A 20,196-nucleotide genomic window follows, 5' to 3' on the forward strand; every position below is an offset into this window, starting at 1 on the left:
TGAAATCGGTCATTTTTTCACACATTTACAAGTTTCTACATGGTGAATGGCACATAGTACACTATATAGAGAATAGGGAACGGTCTTAATATGCTTTCCTTTTGACGCGAATGAAGTCCGTTTCGCGTTAGTGTCACATGAACCGCCGCAACGCGAGCACAGTCTGGTCTCTGGTCCAGGGACACGAGAGCACAGAGCGGATCATATGTGCGAGTCGGCACAGACCACAAAAGGTATTGGACCCATTGAAAGCTGTGTGTAAGCGATATAAAGGACATTATGAGGAGAAACGGTTAGAGATTAGAAGGAAACCGAGGTTTTACAGGGTCTAATGGCTCTGGCGAGCTGTGACATAAACGAAATGCTATTGGCCATTTTTAAAAAGGGGCGGGGCTGCCCTGTCTTCCTGTTTCCAGTTAAAATTATGTCAACACATTGAATACACATTGAATTTTGTTTTGTTTTTGCACACAAAAATAATTCTCATCGCTTCATAACATTAAGGTTGAACCACTGATGTCACATAGTTTAACTTCCATTTTAATGTCTTTAATACCTTTCTGGACTTTAATGATGGTAATTGCGTTTCTTTCGACAGAAAAAAAACCTCGGATTTAATCAAAAATATCTTAATTTGTGTTCCAATGATGAAAGGGGTTTTGAACGACACAAGGGTGGGACAGAAATGTAATTTTTGGGTGAACTAAACTGTTAAAAGTATATTTAAAAACAATAACAACTGTAATTGCAGTTAATAAAATTATAAGGCCACTTAAGTGTATTTAAAGAATACACTTTCATAACTGTTTCTTAACTAACTTAAGCACGTTTTAAAAAGTGCAGTTTTTAAAAATGTTAAAATTAAATGTTTTTAAAGTGCATCATGTTTTTAAATCTTTTGTTGTGCTTTAAAGTACACTTACTTTGATGTGTTAACAATATTTCAAAGACAACAGAAGTAAATATAAAATTAATTTCCCCCTGGTTTCACAAAAGCTTAAGCTAGTCCCAGACTAAAATGCTTAATGTTTGAGCTGTTTTAAGCAACTTACACTGACATATCTTAATATGTCACTGCCATTGTTTTGTCTCAAGATAGTAATGTTCTTTTCTAAGGCACATTTATAAAATCTATTTAAATGTCCTAATTGAACTAAGGTCTAATCCTGGCTTAATCTAAGCCCTGTTTGTGAAACCAGGCCAGATGTACTTAAAGGGATAGTTCACCCAAAAATGAAAATTAAGTAATAATTTGAAGAGTTTCGTTGCAAAACGAGATAACTCCGTTTTTAACATTTTTGTCAAAACATGTTTATTATTATGTTATCATGTTATTATTTTGTTTTATGGTGCTACTTAGCTGTATTTTTTTAAGTTATGAAGGTTTAAATCAAAACAAACCAACTGCAGTTGAATTGATATTAATTGGAATGCACAACCAAAAAACAAGATTTTTGAAAAATTAAAAAAACGGAGTTATCTCGTTTTGCAACGAAACTCTTCATTTAGTCCCTCTCAAGTTGTTACAAACCTGTATAAATTTCTTTGTTCTGCTGAACACAAAAGGAGATGTTTGTAACCAAGCAGATCTCGCCCCCCATTGATTACCATAGCAGGAAGAAGAAGAAAAAAAATACCATGACAGCCAATGGGGGGTGAGATCTGCTTGGTTACAAACATTCTTACAAATATCTTCTTTTGTGTTGGCACAACTTGAGGGGGAGTAAATTATGACTTAATTTTCATTTTTGGGTGAACTATCCCTTTAAGTCTTACTTAAGTGGGTCAAAAACACTCACATTTAATATGAATTTAAACTATAATACACCTTTATTTAATTGCAATTAACATTCAATCAAGTAGATGAATACAATACATTCAATTTATATATCTTTTAAAGTATATTATTTAAGTATGTTTTAATAAAGTATTAGTGTACTTCTTTTTTGCAAGTTTAGCAACAAATTAACAGTTTATCTCACACAGAGATGCTTCCATAGGGAACTCCCAATAATGGTTGGGATGCTGCTTTAGAAGGAAGATGATTTTGGCAATAAGCAGTGGACTTTTGTTTTTGATGCATGTTTATCACATACATAAAACAGGTGAATATCTGCTTTTTGTGAATACAATATAATGCTGCAATCTCTAATATCAAACCACCTGCTGCAAAAAATGATAAACTTACCAGGAGTTGCACAGGGCTCGTCTTTCCCAGCACTGCTCCAAAAGAGATCAGCACAACGGCACAGGCAAACTCTGCATTGATCAGATTCAGCACACCAAGATGAATCTTTCCATCATAGTAAAACTGAAAGAAGCCCTGGACCAGAATGGCCCACTGAATGGTAAATGTGGCAACTAGGAAGTTAAACACCATTCCACCAAAACCATAGCGGCGGAAAAAGGCCAGAAGGCAGCCGAATCCAAGAAATATCATCACCTGAATGTCAGCAAAAAATGGATAGTTCTGATACAATGAATTCTCCATGGGCCGTGTCTTGTTGTTCTGTAGAAGTGCATTTGCATGATCATCGTACGTCACAAAGACAACATAGAGGACCACAATCATGACCTCCAATGCAAAAATTAGTGCAGGGAGCCGCACACGCAAATTTGTAGAATTGCTCTTCATTTTGACTGTAACTGAGCACAGAGCCAGCACTCCTGCCTCCTTTCTCTTCCAGTGACACTTATTTATTTTATCTACTGTAACTTGATAAGCAGAAAGCTGTCCATTGGCTTAAACATGAAGTTACATCATCCACATGCTGCTTAAGCAAAGGGGAAGCCAGCTGCACTTTGCCCTTAGTAATAACCATTCCCAGGATTTAATTACTCAGCAGTTTTTTAAACTTCAACAAAGGCTGTGGTATAGACCCAGTTTAAATAATCATATCACAAAAGAGTGAGAGATAGGGTGAGGAAGACATAAAGAAACTCATTAACCTGTTTATTGCAAAGATCAATGGCACAATCAGTGACAATCATGATAGAAGCTCACTGCTGAGTTCAGACTCAGAGCAATGCACTTTCAACAGGGTTTCACATTATTGTTTCCTAATAGTGCTGATAACACAGAACAAAATGACCTGCTCATATGCATTTAAATATGCAAACGTTTCTAATTTGGAAAGCCAGTGAGGTTTCAATTGAACGTTGTTAATGATGAAGTATTGAGAGTAAATGGAAAATGTAATCCGTGTATAAGTGTTTATTTTTAAATCTTTTTGAGCTTCAAGGAACGTATTGTAGAAGCTTAAAGGTGTTAAAGAGGATGTTTTGTTTTATACATTTTTGCAATATTACTTGAAACTGTCTTTACTAACTGATAAAAGACTATTAGGTGCACTGAAAGGAATAATATTAATATACATCATCTGTGCACGAGGTAGGGCCTTAAAAATCGGCCAATCGGTTACGCGATCATTGTGTAAACGATTGGCCCTCTGGCTTGTCAATCACTGCCATGACGTTCCTTGTGAGAGACGTGCGCGGCTGCGCGCTCCAGTAACTTTCCACACTTCACAGGCGCCGCATGCAATGTTTTTGTCAGGAGACAGGAGTAACAACTGCAGATTATGAGTTACCTGCGGTGAGTCCGACATAATGAATCCACTAACACGACACAGCAAATGCCGGTGGTAAACAAACGCTTGTGTTCCAATACTCATGCATGAGTTTTGGGAGGCGTTCCCTCGAAGTGAGCTGTGAAGGAGGGGGGTTGTTCTTACGCATGCTCTCATTTCAAAAACTCACTAACAAGTCTTTGGTTTCTCAGTCGACGAAAAGATCCTCTTTAGCACCTTTAATCAATGCATAATTATTCAAAGTGTACTTTTGCCCTTATAGATAGAGACATGAGAGACAGATAGATACATAGATAGAATTTTTTGCTGTTGCTCACTGACATTTTCTTCTGCTGTTATTTTGTGCAGAATATGAACTGCTGTTCAAGCTGACCTCTATTAGGACAAACAGCACCTCTATGTCTGGATTATTCAGATTATATGTAGATGCAAGAAGTCCTTGAGACTATTTATGGGATACATTGTTCTAAACATCTTGATCCTTGATGGGCCCTTTTCACAGACTGTGATGTGTTTCCATAGTAATTAAAATCATGAATATATACCGTTTTTTTTTTTTTTTTAATATATCTTTTTGTTTCTTTTCTTTTTCTTTTTTTTTTAAATAATGTACATTCATAACACTGTACTTTGTTTTCTTACCTTGGCATTAGATCACAGAAAACTGGTTAAAGCTGCTCCAAGGGTGTTTCTAATAAAGGAAGTGACGGAAAATTGAACATTTTTCCTTCATCTGACCAAAGAAATCAGTCTGTCTATATTTTTTTTCCCTCTTTTGTAAAGTCATAGAAACACCATTGTGGGTTCTTTCTTTTGCTATCGAGGCAAATGGGAACACAAAAATTGTGTCCATTCACCACTATAAAAGTTTACCCTATAATGATTTCTGCTTCTGAAACCCATAATTGTAAAAACGGTCCATTTTGACAGATCCCTTTTTCAAAAACAACTTGGATTGCATTCTAGGTATATTACTTTCTTTCTTAGAAATTAGTTCATCCATTCCCTGGGAACTGAACCAGTGACCTTGGCTAATGCCATGCTCCAATGTTTGAGCTCAGGAACACTGAAAATTAAATGAAAGAACTAAAGAATTGCAAACACCACAACTGATAAATCTGAATACACTATCTAGAAAAGTATGTTTTTTATTATAGACGTGCTGACATGTTTAAGGAAAAATATGTGTGAAACTGTGCATACCTGCCTTTGTTGTTTCAGGCAAACATATTAAATGTTTTTATCTTGACTTTTTTTTCTTTTTTTTCCTCAACAACATTGTAAAATGTCAACTGAACAAGCACATTACCGGTACATTTGTTTAAACAACTTTGTTTTCAGGCAGTATCTGTTTACACTGAGTGCAAATAGCCAACCCTGTTGGCAAAGGCTAGTTTCACTATTTCCGCCCACCATTGATCAGATATTTTAACTTTTAACACAAACAGCATATTACTTGTATTTACATTTTGTTGTTCACCTATCACTATAAAGTAGATAGCAGCCACAGGCTGGAATACAGTCATTTTACCCTCAAATGGCATTAGCCTTAAAGGATTAGTTCACTTTCAAAAAAAAATTTCCTGATAATTTACTCACCCCCATGTCATCCAAGATGTTCATGTCTTTCTTTCTTCAGTCAAAAAAAGAAATTAAGGTTTTTGATGAAAACATTCCAGGATTATTCTCCTTATAGTGGACTTCGATGGACTCCAAACGGTTGGAGGTCAAAATGACAGTTTCAGTGCAGCATCAAAGTGCTTTAAACGATCCCAGACAAGGAATAAGGGTCTTATCTAACGAAAAGATCGGTCATTTTCGAAAAAAAAAAAAGTAAATGTATATGCTTTATATAAACAAATGATCGCCTTTGCATGTGCTTCCGCCAAAACCGCACTTCCGTATTCTTCAAAAAGCTTACGTTTTATGTCCTACGCCTTCCCTAAGCTTTTTGAAGAATACGGAAGTGCGGTAATTACTCACCCTCATGTCGTTCCAAACCTGTAAGACATTCATTCATCTTCGGAACACAAATGAAGATGTTTTTTGATGAAATCAGAGAGATTTCTGTCCTTCCATTGACAGCTACTCAACTACCACTTTGACACTTTAAAAAGTTCATAAAGAGATTGTAAAAATAATCCATATGAATCGAGCGATCCAAATTTTCTGAAGAGACACGATCGCTTTATATGATGAACAGATTGAATTTAGCCTTTTATTCACATATAAACATTGTCTTCTTTAAAGATAAAAGAGGCTGTCAAATTCATGTAATTCAAAAACATGGAGTTCTTCAGATAGTAGTGAAAATTCTCTTTAAATGTCATGACAATGCTGCAGTATCATTTATTATTCCACAAAATACAACAGCATCGCACACTGAAATGAGATGATAGGAAAAGGGCCAGTTATTTATATCAGTTCAGTGTGCCATCGTCATGTTTTTTTATTCGACTAAGAAACAGAATAAAGCAGATATTAAAAAATGGGTCTGAGGAACATACATCATGTGAAATTTGATTATTTATTTAGTTTTAAGTTGAGGACAGTCCCTCTGTTATCCTGAATTAAATATGTTTTAATAAAAACATTACATTTCTGAGAAGAAAACTCTCACTCAAGACTCCACATCATAATGTACATTAGAATAAACAACCAATGATTTCTTTCGCTTATAAATGAAAACACAAAAATAGTTGTAATAAATGACTTGAACTTTATTGCATTTTGTGCAGACAAGTCTATAAAATGGTCCAGAGAAACCATTATTCATAGAACATAGAAGCTTTTGACAAGATAAAACAATAATTTAAGATATCTAGTTTAAATATATTTTCATATAACACAATTGAGACACAATGTTCTATTTATTTTTAAAATATTAAACTTGCATGGACACACAAATTAAACAGCTAGGCTAAGATAACTATAATGTGTCATATATTTACAAAAGCAACTGCCACGGTTTAACCTCTCTTTTTCCAATAGTGATATGTCACAGAGTCATATACGTAAAGAAACAGAAACACTCCACCTTTTTCCCCGTTACAGTCACGCTCACAAACACGCGCCTCTTTGACTCCTTGTGAGAACCGAAGCAGAAAACATAAAGCACATCACTAATCAAGATCACTGTCTTTGGATCTACACTGACTACCATACAAAAAAGTGTCAAACTGCCCTCCTATGGAGAAAGTAGAAATGTCAGCTGTGTAGAAACGTTCTTGCACACACTGTTGGGAAAGTTTCAGAAGCATCAGAAGATGTACGCTGCCATTAGAAAATCAGAATCAGTGCTTAAAAATTGAAGGTAAGGGCTGGAAATTTTCGGTTAAAACACCAACATGCTGAAACGTGTATCAGGAGCACTGAATGAATGATGAATAACTTCTGCCATTCTAAAGTAACTGCAAAGCCCCTTCTGTCTGGTATATACCAAATACACAGGATAAATCAACTGTGGCAACTTCTCTTCCCATTGATTAACTTCATCAAGTCTGGCTAAACAGTCAGCATTCTCAATATTGCATTTGAACACATTTTCATACACGCCGCTTCAGCAATCACTCTGAAATAATCATTAGCACATTCTGAAACACCTGCAATTTCAAATTCAGTTCGCTGGTTATTTTATAAGCCCTGTTAGTCGACTAGTAAACTGCGTTATACCAGTATAGAGCGCAACATCTGCCGCCACTTTTTCAGCGCCGTTGGTTCCTGAAGTATTTTTTCCATTCATTTTTCCCCATTGGGATTTCAAAAAAAGTTTTTGTTAAAGCATTATGAGCCAAGCCAACCAGCTACGAGGTGAATCGTAACATTACAAGCTTTGGTTGGAAGCAAAAAAGTATTTGAAAATCGGATAAAAATACAAAAGGTACAAGACTTTAGTGAGGAAAAGAACTACAATCCCAATAATCAAATTAAAAACAATGGAGAAATATTTAAATCTGTAATATATTTAATATATATTGAAATATTTGAATATTTTGAAAGTATAGGGAGACTGACTTGATTCTATCATGCGCAGTGCTTAATGGGAGTGGGTGGGGTTGTTTCGACTCTCTGATTGGTGGGATTTTCTGTACAGCATCATGGGTAATGTAGTTTTTCACCACAAATTCCACTGTTAAACATGATTATTTTAAAATGAACTAGTTCAATTAACAACCTCATAAATCACAGTACACTGTCTTTAAAGGATTACAAGTTATCGTTAAAAATCAATTTCCCTATGGAGAAAATGAATTTTACTTCTGGAACTAGATTGTTGCAATCTATACGATTGTTGCAGGATAGTTACATGCCAACGTTGCATAAAAAACATTATGATTCATCTATATGCATTCTAACGCTGCATTCATACGGGGCGACGGCGTCAACGCTTCTCTTTTACTTGAATTACTGAATTGTCGCTTCACTCGTGGCAGAATTTGAAAATTTCCCAACTTTTCAAGCACCAACGCAGGCATCAGCCAATCAGATTGCCATATGCAAATACCCTAGAGCAGTCTCTAGCCAACTGCGTTCATGCAACACCGGAAAGTAATGTGATTGGCTGTTGTCACTATGATGTCGCGTCAGCACCAAGCTTCAGACACGCCCTCCGCCAAGCGTTGATGGCGACTCCCCTTGTGAATACAGCATAAGGGCACATTCACACAGAACGCATCTCTACTTTTCCATTATTTTTCAATGTAAACACATACTAGACAAACGTCTTTAACCGTTGCGCTTGCGTCTCGCATCTTTTGCAACGTCTTGCGCATGACGCGGCATTCTAAATACGCGGCGCTCAAATTAAAATAAGTTAAAATGCGTCTTTAGACCTTACGCTTTTTTTTATTCTACTGTCCCGCGTCTTGTGTTTTTAACAGCAAAAACACATTCTGTGTAAACCGACCCTAAGGGGCCATTCACACAGAATGCATTTTTCCATTTCACCGTGCTACTTTTCCATTGTTTTTATATGTAAACATGCTCTAGATGGATGCGTTTGACGGTGTCACTCGTGTCTTTTGCAGAATCTCATGCATGTCGCAGCGTCTTAAAAAAATTTAAATAAGTTATTCTCACTAGACCTTTTTTCTGCTCAACTGACCTGCATCTCCACTGACCATGCGCGTTCTGTGTGAACCGGCCCTAAAGGTGTTTACTTCAGGTTCCCTACAACAGTGCTCCACAGCGAGGACGTGAAATAAGAGTAAAAATACCAACAAATGTGATTGAATGTAAATATGTGAGAAAGAAACTTTGAATTTTCACAGTGCTTATTTCTAGTTATGCTTTGGCCAATTTGGGGTGACTTTGAGTTTACCGCCCCTTTCACGGGAAGATAAGGAACGACATGCTATACAACACAAGGTTTATGACACTTCTTTATGTCTTCAGCCTTGGGGAGGATAAGACGAATCTGATAAAATGATATCGAAAAGCCCTTTGCATCAATGTGAATTCAATTCAGATATTCTAGACTTCATGATGAACGGGACTTCGGACATCATTGTCATCTGCAGAGTGAAACCTCTGTTATCCAACAGCCAATATGGCTTAATCGCGACATTGTCCCAAGCATGTTTTTCTTTGCATGATTTTAAATAATGTGGAAAGTTCTCCTAAAACTGCAAGTCACCCTGGCAGATACGGAAGCTCTGATTTCAATACCTATACCACTATAAACAATTCAGTAGAAAGTAATTTTAGATCCTCAAAGAACTTGCTAAACTGTAATTGCATAGGACTCCAAAGAAGCCAAACTCGTCTTTTGTGTTGTAAATTCTAACATATACGGTACAGCAATGCAAAAGTTCCTTCAGATAAGATTACCATTTTAGTACATAAGCAATAAACTTGGAAGAATTATGATAGTTAGCACTTATTACATACTTTGCAATTTTTGTTTTGGATAAAAAAGATAAGTTGAGCATAACTAGAATACTGATAGATCACTTCTATGAACTTATAGACCACAACCTTTACACACTACCTTTCTACTACAAGTGTGAACTTTGACATGACCACATATGAGGAAAGATGAGGTATGCTTGAATAGTATAAGGACAGACTGGCGGTCTGAGTCGTTTTGCCTGTCTTTGAGTTGTAGTACTCAAAACCCTGTAAAACATTTGTGAAAATTATTCACAACTCATTTGGGCGTCTGAATGTAAATACACTTTCGATTTAAATGCAAAAAACATCTATAAATATTGAATTTTTTTCTTTCGTTTTTTTTTTTTTTTTAGTCATGTTTTGGGGGAGTGCAATATATATTTACATTTTCATGAAGGTAGCAGCAACCTCAGCACAAGTCGATTTTAAAGTTTAAAACATACATTTAGTTATTTTCCTTTTTAAGTCTCACAGTTACACAAGACGATATTTTACTAGTCTATTTAGTAATCTAATATATTCCTTTTTTTTTTTCATCGTTGCAATTTTACAAAAAAATAAAATAGTTCTTTAGATAAATGTTTTTAATATCTTCTATTTCTACCACACGTGAACTAAATAATATGCTCGTGCTCGTGAATTGAACAGTCCGCATCAGTCGCTCACAGATGCTGCTTAAATGTAGCAAATTAGTGTCGTCTTTACAAATGTAAAAATAAACGAAGATGTCAGACATTCATGACAAACATTAGACAAATGCTATGCAGTTAAAATATGCTTTTGTTCACTCATTTGATTTAGGTGAAAAAGGATGATTTCATTAGAATAAAACTGCATCTGCAACTGGTAATATCAGACACATGATATGTTTTGATGCCGTGACCCAGCACTGTCCTTTTCTATATGAAAATGCAAAGATTGGTTCGGTTTTTTAAAAATGTTTTTCCTCTCATATGGCACGATTTATATTTTGTGATTTGGCAAGAGATGTACTTAAATACCATGTTTTTCCATGATTACAATCAATCGAAAATTGCTGAATGAATAAATAATCTTCTTTGTAAATAAATATTTGAAATATAAATACTAATTCTTTTCTATTTACATTCCCTTAAGATATATATATGTAATTCTACTATTAAATGAGATTATTCAGGATTATATCTTTATGGAATATTTGAACTGTATATGGGTTTTCAATTATACAGCAGTTCTGTTTAGACTCTCCACAGTATGTACACGTGTGTGACTGAGCAATATAATTCATGTCTGCTGATGATATTTTTCCATTTTATGGATCAAGTGAACATATTTGTGAAAGAAACATATCCATCAACCCTTCCAATATTATAAAACCCCTTTAAATCTACTCCAGTACAAACACACACACACACACACGCACGCACGCACGCACACAAGCGGTCCAGCCCTCTCAAATCGTACAGTATATGACTCTTAAAAGGCTGATGTAGTCAGAGGACATGCAGATGGTCAAGGGCAAAGCTGATAGTCATTGATCCAGCAGTGCTTACATTAAACACTGGCTCACATTAAACCCTGGTCAATTCTGTCCTTGGTGTAAAAACACACCTCAGACAATTACATGGTACACTGGAAGACTTGTTTTCAACAAAGAAAGATTCCGCTCTATTTACCCTATGGTGAACAGTAACACAATGGAGTGACAGTATAGGAACAAAATATAAAGCCTAAAGGGGCAGTCACGCTAGATTTTGAGTTTCATTCACTTATTGTACATTCATATGTAAGCGAACACGGAAGAACGCAAACGTGTGTGTATACTTCCTTCGACGAATTCTAATAGTTTGAGCTGCCTGTTTAAAAATAGCAATAAAATGGTTTGATTTAAATGTCATATTCATATTAAAACGGGAATTTTTCATCATCCGTATACAGTAAGTTCAAAAGTTCAAAAGTTTGGGGTCGGTAAGGCTTTTTTAAAAAGAAATGAATACTTTTATTTAGGGAGGACACATTAAATTAAACAAAAGTGACTTTTACATGTATTGCATGCATTTTTAAATGTATCACGGTTTCCACGAATACTGTTTTCAACATTGATGATAAGCAGTAAATCAGCATTTTAAAATGATTTCTGAAGGATCATGTGACACTGAAGACTGGAGTAATGGCTTCTGAAAATTCAGCTTTGCCAACACAAGAATAAATTACATTTTAAAATATATTCAAATAGAAAACAGCCATTTTAAATTGTAATAATATTTCACTGTTTTTATTGTATACACTATGCAGCATTAGAGACTCAAAAACATTAAAAAACCTTATCGACCCCAAACTTCTGAAGTTTACATACAAATTTAATGTTTGTAATGCTCACTGAAAACCTTTCAACATTTAAAATGGACTGTTTTTGAGGTTCACACAAAATAAATAAATATGAAATTGTTGCTTCGCATGCTTAAAATCTAGTGGGACTGCCCCTTAAAAGTATTTTGTTAAGATATATATAATATTAGATAAAGTTTAGATGGATCAGAGTATTTGGTCAGGTGTCACTGGAGAACATGTGGTTTTGGAAATTAGTCAGAATGTCGTAATAAAAACCAACTTGATCATTTACTGATCTGTGTGTGATGTAAGCTGTTGAGTTTTTGAGGTGAGAATGAGGCCAATAAGAGGAATATAGATTGAATGATTGAAGGATTAAACTTAATAATAATGTGGAAGAAGTGACATCTACTAAGCTGGTGTCTTTTTAGACTATGTAGTGCAAAGTCATCTGATATGTGCTGGGGCGTTATTGCTCATGGTGTAGGTAGGGGTTACTGGGACGTTCCGTTTATGCAGTGAGGGACAAGAGGTGAGGAATATTTGGTGGTTGAGCTGAGCCCCTCAAGAGTAGATGGTAATGACCTCACGTCCACCTCCACGCACGAGCAGGACCCTGTTGAGACCTTCAGTCAGGACCTCGAGGAACTCCATGTCTGTGTGTCTGAAGTTAAGAGGCAAACTTTTGTATGACATTGTGTATGAAATTTACATGAAATGTCATACACAAGCAGGATCTAACTTCACAAGTCAGATAGACAGATGATTTTATTTTAGAAGAAAAAAGGATACAGTTCTCTTCTCCAGTGCGGTTCCTAGGAGGTCCAGGCATGTTTAGCAGGACTAGTTTCGCTTCTTGTGACTTCTTCACGATGACCTCGTTGAGCTTCTGCGCATGGTGCATGCGCCTGACATTCGACTGATTCCTGTACAAAACATCATACGAAGAGCACTGCAAAGACTTTTTGTGAATGTGAGGTTTCTTTATATGACTACATTTTTAGCATATTTCCGCTTATCAGAGAGATATGAAGTGTACATTCATATGTGATAATCAAGTGTGCCATGTTTTTAAAATAATCTGAAGGAAGTAACATTAGTGTTATCTTGAAAGTGTACTCACAGGTTCTCCCATTCCCTGAGGCATGAGCAAAGGAAAATAATGGTGAACAACCCAGTGAACAGAGAAATACAGGAACAGCACAAATTCAACCGCATTTTAAAATGAACATAATTAAAAAACAACCTCAGTTACTTTTTTTAACCATAACTACAAAAGTAAGGATGTGCCATTTCATTTATCGGGTGATTATTGATAAAAAAAAAAAACATCGGCATATATGTATTTATAATAATAAAAAAAAAAAAAAAAAAAAAATTATATATATATATATATATATATATATATATATATATGTATACACACACACACACACACACACACACACACACTACTGGTCAAAAGTTTGGAAACATTACTATTTGTAATGTTTTTGAACAAACTCTCTTATGCTCATTAAGGCAGCATTTATTTCATAATAAATACAGAAAAAACAGTAATATTGTGAAATATTATTACAATTTAAAATTATGGTTTTCTATTTTAATATACTTTAAAATGTAATTTATTTCTGTGATGCAAATCTGAATTGTCAGTATCATTACTCCAGTCTTCAGTGTCACATGATCCTTCAGAAATCATTCCAATATGCTGACTTGATATTCACTTATTATCAATGTTGAAAACAGTTGTGTTGCTTATTTTTTTGGAACCTGTGATACTTTTTTCAGGATTCATTGATGAATAAAAGGTTTAAAAGAACAGCATTTATTCAAAATATAAATATTTTCTAACAATATAAATCTTTACTATTACTTTTTATCAATTTAACACATCCGTGCTGAATAAAAGTATTAATTTCTTCCAAAAAAAGAAAGAAAAAAAGACTGGAGTAATGATGCTGACAATTCAGCTTTGCATCAATAAATTACATTTTAAAGTATATTAAAATAGAAAACCATAATTTTAAATTGTAGTATTATTTCACAATATTATTGTTTTTTTCTCTATTTATTATGAAATAAATGCAGCCTTAATGAACATAAGAGACTTCGTTCAAAAACATTAAAAATAGTATTGTTTCCAAACTTTTGACCGGTAGTGTATATATATATATATATACACTACCGGTAATAATTTAAAATGTAAATATAATAATAAAATTTAAAAATTTAAATTAAAATTGATTTACATTTTTAAATTTTATTATTATATTTACATTTTAAATTATTTAAATGATTTATTATTATTTATTATTAATATTTCTTTCATTATGTCTTCATTATGTACTTCAGTATGTCATTATGTTCTATTGTAGGCTTGTTATACATCCAACTAACAAGACTGACGAACAAAATGATTCAGAAATAATTTAATATTATTGACCTTGAAAATAGCTTTTGTAATTCTATGTGAATGTGTAATTGAGTTTTGTTAATTAAAGTGTCAAAACAATGATCTGGTGCTCCATGGACAAATGTTCCATAAGAAAAAAAAAATTCTTAATACGCATTGGTCTATAGTTTTATTATGATTATTATTATTAATGAAATCAGTGTCAGTATCACAAATACCAAATCTCTATGCAAAGGTTTCACTAACATCTCACTCTCAACTAATAAAATTATTCAATGATGATGACTGAATATCTCATTTTTGATTGACTCATTATAGCTGACACAATATATATGTTTTACACAGCAAAATCCCCAGAGTTAAATCAACTCTGCTCAGATTACATATGGTCCCTCTCTATATAGTGTTAAAGTAACACTGAAGCAGAGTTAAAGTTAATGAGATAATTAAGTGATTAAGTTATGATTGAGCATTAGTGATGAACACCTGCTGTTAACAAGCATAATCACTTCCAGCCACAGCCTTAGATGAAATAAACTTAAAATAAAAGACATTAAATCTCTCAAGATCTGATTAAACAACTACACAAACAGCATATTATCTCATAAACTTTAACTCTGCTTCAGGGTTATTTTAACTCTATGTAGAGAAGGACCATATGTTTTCTGAGAAGAGTTGATTTAACTCTGGGGATTTTGCTGTGTAGAGACCGTCATTATCTTGACTCACGGTTTCATGTTGAACATATCCTTTATGTTTTCAGGGTTGGCCACAGCTGGGTTATTGGTCTTCTCTGTTTCGTCTGTCCAGGTCATCTGCACCTCCTCTCCGGGGCTCATGGCCGCTGGTGTGGGAGCAGTAGGGGAGGTGGGGCTAGTGGGGGTGGGGGTGGCATTTTTTCCCTGAATGAGTTGAACCTGTCGAGGACGGGAGAGACGGACAGACTAAGAGAAAGGTAAAAAGAGTGTGAGGGTAGAGAGGGATAAAAAAAATAAGAAGTGAGAATTGTCGATTTTCTGGTAACCTTGTTTTCAGAAGGATAAAGAAAAAACAGAGGAAGCAAGGGAGAGAGAAACACTGCCAGGGTGTTAACAGAAGAGAACGATTTTCTTGTAGATAATGATTGAGAGAAGAGAGAGAATGGCAAAAATAGAAAGTGATAAAGAGATGCTATCTTTATGGTTGATAGGTCCATGTTATCATCTAATCGGCCAGAAGGAAGGGCGTGATTAGCTCAAATGGAAAACAAGCACTAAGTCACACGCTTGATGGATAAATGCATAGAGAAAAAAAAAAGTGTGAAAGAGCAGCTACCTCCTCTTCGGGTTTCTCTTCGCCACTTCCCGTCACGGACTCTTCAGCGATACTCCTCTGGGGGTGCAGGTTTGAAGGGTTCTTTCGCCGAATAGAGCCACGGGACACATCTGTGATGCTCTGAATCTGAAGAAACAACATCAGCGCTGTTAGACTGATTCAAACGGCTAGATTTACCTACTATGTATCTAATTAAATATTGATGTCTGTTAGAATAAACCTTGTGAAAATGAAGTGTGCTTAAAGGGTTAGTTCACCCAAAAATGAAAATTCTGTCATGAATTACTCACCCACATGTCGTTCCAAAGCCGAAAGTCTTTCGTTCATCTTCGGAACACAAAGATCTTTTTGATGAAATCTGAGAGCTTTCTGTCCCTCCATAGGCAGCTACGTGACTGACACTTTGACGCTTGAAAAATTTCATAAAGAGATCATAAAACTAATCCAGCGGTTTAGTCCAAAGAATTTTATATATTTTATATATATATATAAGAGACTCGATCACTTTATATGATGAACAGATTCTTTTAGAATTTAGGCTTATATTCACATATAAACATTGATCAGCAAACATAAACAGAAGCTCAGTCAAACCTGTGTAACATGAGAATGAACCTCATTGGCTCTCACACGTGAAGCAAACATGCTTGAGCTTCTGTTTACCATAACTGATGTGTGTTGATGAATGTTTATACAGTATGTGAATAAAAGCCTAAATTCAATCTGTTCATCATATAAAGTTATCGTGTCTCCACAGAAAATTTGGACTAAACCACTCAATTCACATGATCATTTGACGATCTGTTTATGAACTTCTTGAAGCGTAATAGTGGTTGTCACGTAGCTGTCTATGGAGGGACAGAAAACTCTTGTTTTCCAAAGATGAATGAAAGTCTTACGGGTTTGGAACGACATGAAGATGAGTAATTAATGACAGAATTTTCATTTTTGGGTGAACTATCACTTTAATTGTATTGCATGTGCACTTGTAGTTTATTTCAAAGTATATTTTAATTTGCAGATATTAAATGAAATAAAGGTAACTTAAGTGCACTTAAAAAGAGTATACTTTTAGGACTATTTAACACAGTTAAGCACACTTTTAAAAAGTGCAATGCAATACATTTCAAATGTAATTATATCAAATTAAAAGTTTTACTTTAAAGTACATTTTAAATCATTATGTTTTAATAATCTTTTGTCATGCTTTACAGTACACATATTTTGATCTGTTGACTAACAAACTAAAGCACATGTAAAGTCGTAAAAAAATGTAACCATAGTCACTTTTAAAAAAGAAGAGTGCGCTTCAAATCTTAAAAGTATATACGATGAAATAAAAGGCCATTTAAGTGTACTTAAAGAGAGTACCCTTTAAAGGCTGTATATATACACTTAACTATACTTTTAAAATGTGCATTTTACTTGAAATTTAAATCATTATGTTTTAATAATATTTTGTCATGCTTTAAAGAAGTACACTTATTTTTATGTGTTGACTGACACGTTAAAGCACATGTAATGTACATGATTATAATTTGAACTGTAGTGTTTTTTGATATTACATCAATAAATTTTAAATGTACTAAATTGCAACTTCATCATTACAGATATGAAATTACAAATTTATTTAAATACATTAAATTACATTTAAGTTTCAATAGAAATTACATTAAATATATTTTACCACAAATGCTTGCCAGTACATTCGGCAGTACACTTTAACCATATTTCAAAGACAATAGAATTGTGAAATTAAAAATAAATATATACTTAAAGGGTTAGTTCACCCAAAAATGAAAATTCTGTCATTTATTACTTACCCTCATGCCGTTCCACACCCGTGAAACCTTCGTTAATCTTCGGAACACAAATTAAGATATTTTAGTTGAAATCCGATGGCTCCGTGAGGCCTCCATAGGGAGCAATGGACACTTCCTCTCTCAAGATTCATAAAGGTACTAAAAACATATATAAAGCGATGAGAATATTTTTGGTACGCCAAAAAACAAAAAAACTAAATAACGACTTATTTAGTGATGGCCGATTTCAAAACACTGCTTCAGGAAGATTCAGAGCACAAATGAATCAGTTTATTGAATCTGCTGTTCGGAGCGGCAAAGTCACGTGATTTCAGCCGTTGGCAGTTTGACATGCAATCTGAATCATGATTCGACACACTGATTCATTTATGCTCCGAATCTTCCTGAAGCAGTGTTTTGAAATCGGCCATCACTAAATAAGTCGTTATTTTGGTTTTTTTGGCGCTCCAAAAATATTCTCTTCGCTTTATAATATTAATATTGAACCACTGTACGCACATGAACCGATTTAAATATGTTTTTAGTACCTTTATGGATCTTGAGAGAGGAAACGTCATTGCTCCCTATGGAGGCCTCACGGAGCCATCGGATTTCAACTAAAATATCTTAATTTGTGTTCCGAAGATTAACGAAGGTCTTACGGGTGTGGAACGGCATGAGGGTGAGTAATAAATGACAGAATTTTCATTTTTGGTTGAACTAACCCTTTAAGTGGGTCAAAAAGCATTCTGAAGTTCAGCTAATTGCACTTAATATCAGTTTAAACTATAACGCATTTTCATTTAATTGCATTACCATGCAATTAAGTGTCAAAAAACATATAGTATATAGTATATAACACATAGCATATTCTCTTAAAATATATTATCATAATAAGTGCTCTTTTAAAAAAAAAAAAAAAGCTAAAATGTACTTCTTTTTCACAAGGGAAGACTATTCTGTGATTTGTCTGGATCTGTGGGAGCATCACTACCTCTCTCTCACGCTCATTCTTGGTAAGGTGCATCTCCTTGAGGATTTTCGATCGCTGCTCCATCACCAGGGTCTTTTCGTAAGTGTAGGCCGAGATGTCGCTGTCATGCTTGAATTAAATGAACGAACATGTTAGAACGATGGTCGCCAGTATCACCTCGTGTGTGAAGGAAGTGTGTTTGTTCCTCACCATTTCAACCACCTCAACCTCAGCATCGAAGCGCAGGTGATAGAGGAACGTCATCAGGTCTTTCTTCATCTGAATGCTGTTGTCGTCCATCTGAGCCACAGTGAAGATACGCATCTTGCACTTCCTCCACACCTACAGTTGAAGCACAGTTATTGATTGCCCAGTATATTAATGGAGTTAGTATATCATTCAAAGACATGAAATGAATGCGGTCTCTGTTTCGATCCCTAGTGTGTGGCCTTACTAGGCAGCAACTGATTTAAGGCACTGAAATGAAACCTTAATAGCAACACTTTACATAATAAATTCTGTTTGACGTTAACATGTTGCTACGCTAACAGAAACTCACAGATAACAGATAAGCACAACAACAACTACACAGCACACACAAATATTGGGTGAAATAGAGTTATGTCTTATTACTATTTTTATCTTTTTTTTTTGTTTTGTATTAAATATATAGTATAACATACTTAAATATGTAAATTGGAATGTTCCTCAATGGCCATCTCTGAACAAGAAATGTATGGTCCTTTTGGCTAACTTCAATAACTCTGCCCACCATTGCTCAGACTGTAATTGCTGTAATTGTGTATGTGTGTGTGTGTGTACCTTGTGCTGGCGCAGAAGAAAGGGAAGGAGCATGAGCATGCCTCCATCATGGACAATCCACCACACGTCAATGTAGCCTTCAGTGAAACGCTCTCCATTTGACGGATATGCAGAGATGTTCTTCGGCACCATCAAAGCCAACTGAGCTGCGGTGGTCTCCCTAACAATCTCTGTGGGGAAAAAAAAACATAACAATATTGTTATGACCCTGAGTGTTCTCCTTACCTGTTGGTGGCAGATTGTGGTCACTCCCCATGTTTATTGATAACTAGAGGAGTAGAGTATATAAGGGCTCTGGGTTTTCATTTGGGTTAGCACTCTCTGTGGGATAGTTCTCTCAGGAGCGGCTCTTAACCAGAATGTAACATCCCATTGATTTTTTATATCATGTAGCTTTTTTGTTTTTCCTTTGTTTCTTTGTTTTCCCTAGACTAATGTTCATTATTTGTGGTTATGGTTATATTTGTGACAGAGAATAAAACAATTTGTATTCATTAAACACCCGTGTATGATCCCTTTATGTTGCCACCTGTGCAATAAGTCCATTCATGAAATTTCCTCACTACTAAATATTCCACGGTCAACTGTTAGTGGTATCATAAAGTGGGGGTCACAGAGTGGGGTCAGCATTTGCTGAGGCGCACAGTGTGCAGAAGTCGCCAACTTTCTGCAGAGTCAATAACTACAGACCTCCAAACTTCGTGTGGCCTTCAGATTAGCTCAAGAACAGTGCGTAGAGAGCTTCATGGAATGGGTTTCCATGGCCGAGCAGCTGCATCCAAACCTTACATCACCAAGTGTAATGCAAAGCGTTAATTGCAGTGGTGTAAAACAGTTGCCACTGGACTCTAGAGCAGTAGAGACGTGTTCTCTGGAGTGATGAATCATTATGGTGTGGGGTTGTTTTTCAGGGGTTGAACTTGGCCCGTTAGTTCCAGTGAAAGGAACTCTTAATGCTTCAGCATACCAAGACATTTTGGACAATTTCATGCTCCCAACTTTGTGGGAACAGTTTGGGGATGGCCCTGTTCCAACATGACTGCGCACCAGTGCACAAAGCAAGGTCCATAAAGACAC

The 20,196-nt window shown here is 35.2% G+C and overlaps 1 protein-coding gene across 11 annotated transcripts in view; it reads right to left on the bottom strand.

The window, feature by feature from the left end:
- slc12a5b (solute carrier family 12 member 5b) overlaps window positions 1–20,196 on the bottom strand; it is a 113,024-nt gene that overhangs the window by 3,269 nt on the left and 89,559 nt on the right. For 8 of the 11 annotated variants that reach the window (XM_048210601.1, XM_048210600.1, XM_048210599.1 and 5 more), the window contains 8 exons: window positions 19,120–19,289; window positions 18,508–18,639; window positions 18,319–18,426; window positions 15,523–15,648; window positions 14,938–15,152; window positions 12,916–12,930; window positions 12,585–12,718; window positions 12,208–12,448 (listed from right to left, as the gene is read on the bottom strand). In XM_048210601.1, coding sequence (XP_048066558.1) covers window positions 12,357–12,448; window positions 12,585–12,718; window positions 12,916–12,930; window positions 14,938–15,152; window positions 15,523–15,648; window positions 18,319–18,426; window positions 18,508–18,639; window positions 19,120–19,289 — 992 coding nt within the window. In that variant the 3' untranslated portion in view covers window positions 12,208–12,356. Of the gene's footprint in view, window positions 1–2,188; window positions 2,508–12,207; window positions 12,449–12,584; window positions 12,719–12,915; window positions 12,931–14,937; window positions 15,153–15,522; window positions 15,649–18,318; window positions 18,427–18,507; window positions 18,640–19,119; window positions 19,290–20,196 lie in introns of those variants that run through there. The other 3 variants (XM_048210603.1, XM_048210595.1, XM_048210594.1) reach the window with 3 other exon arrangements.

This window comes from Megalobrama amblycephala, linkage group LG12, assembly GCF_018812025.1.
Source record: "Megalobrama amblycephala isolate DHTTF-2021 linkage group LG12, ASM1881202v1, whole genome shotgun sequence".
NCBI lineage: Eukaryota > Metazoa > Chordata > Actinopteri > Cypriniformes > Xenocyprididae > Megalobrama > Megalobrama amblycephala.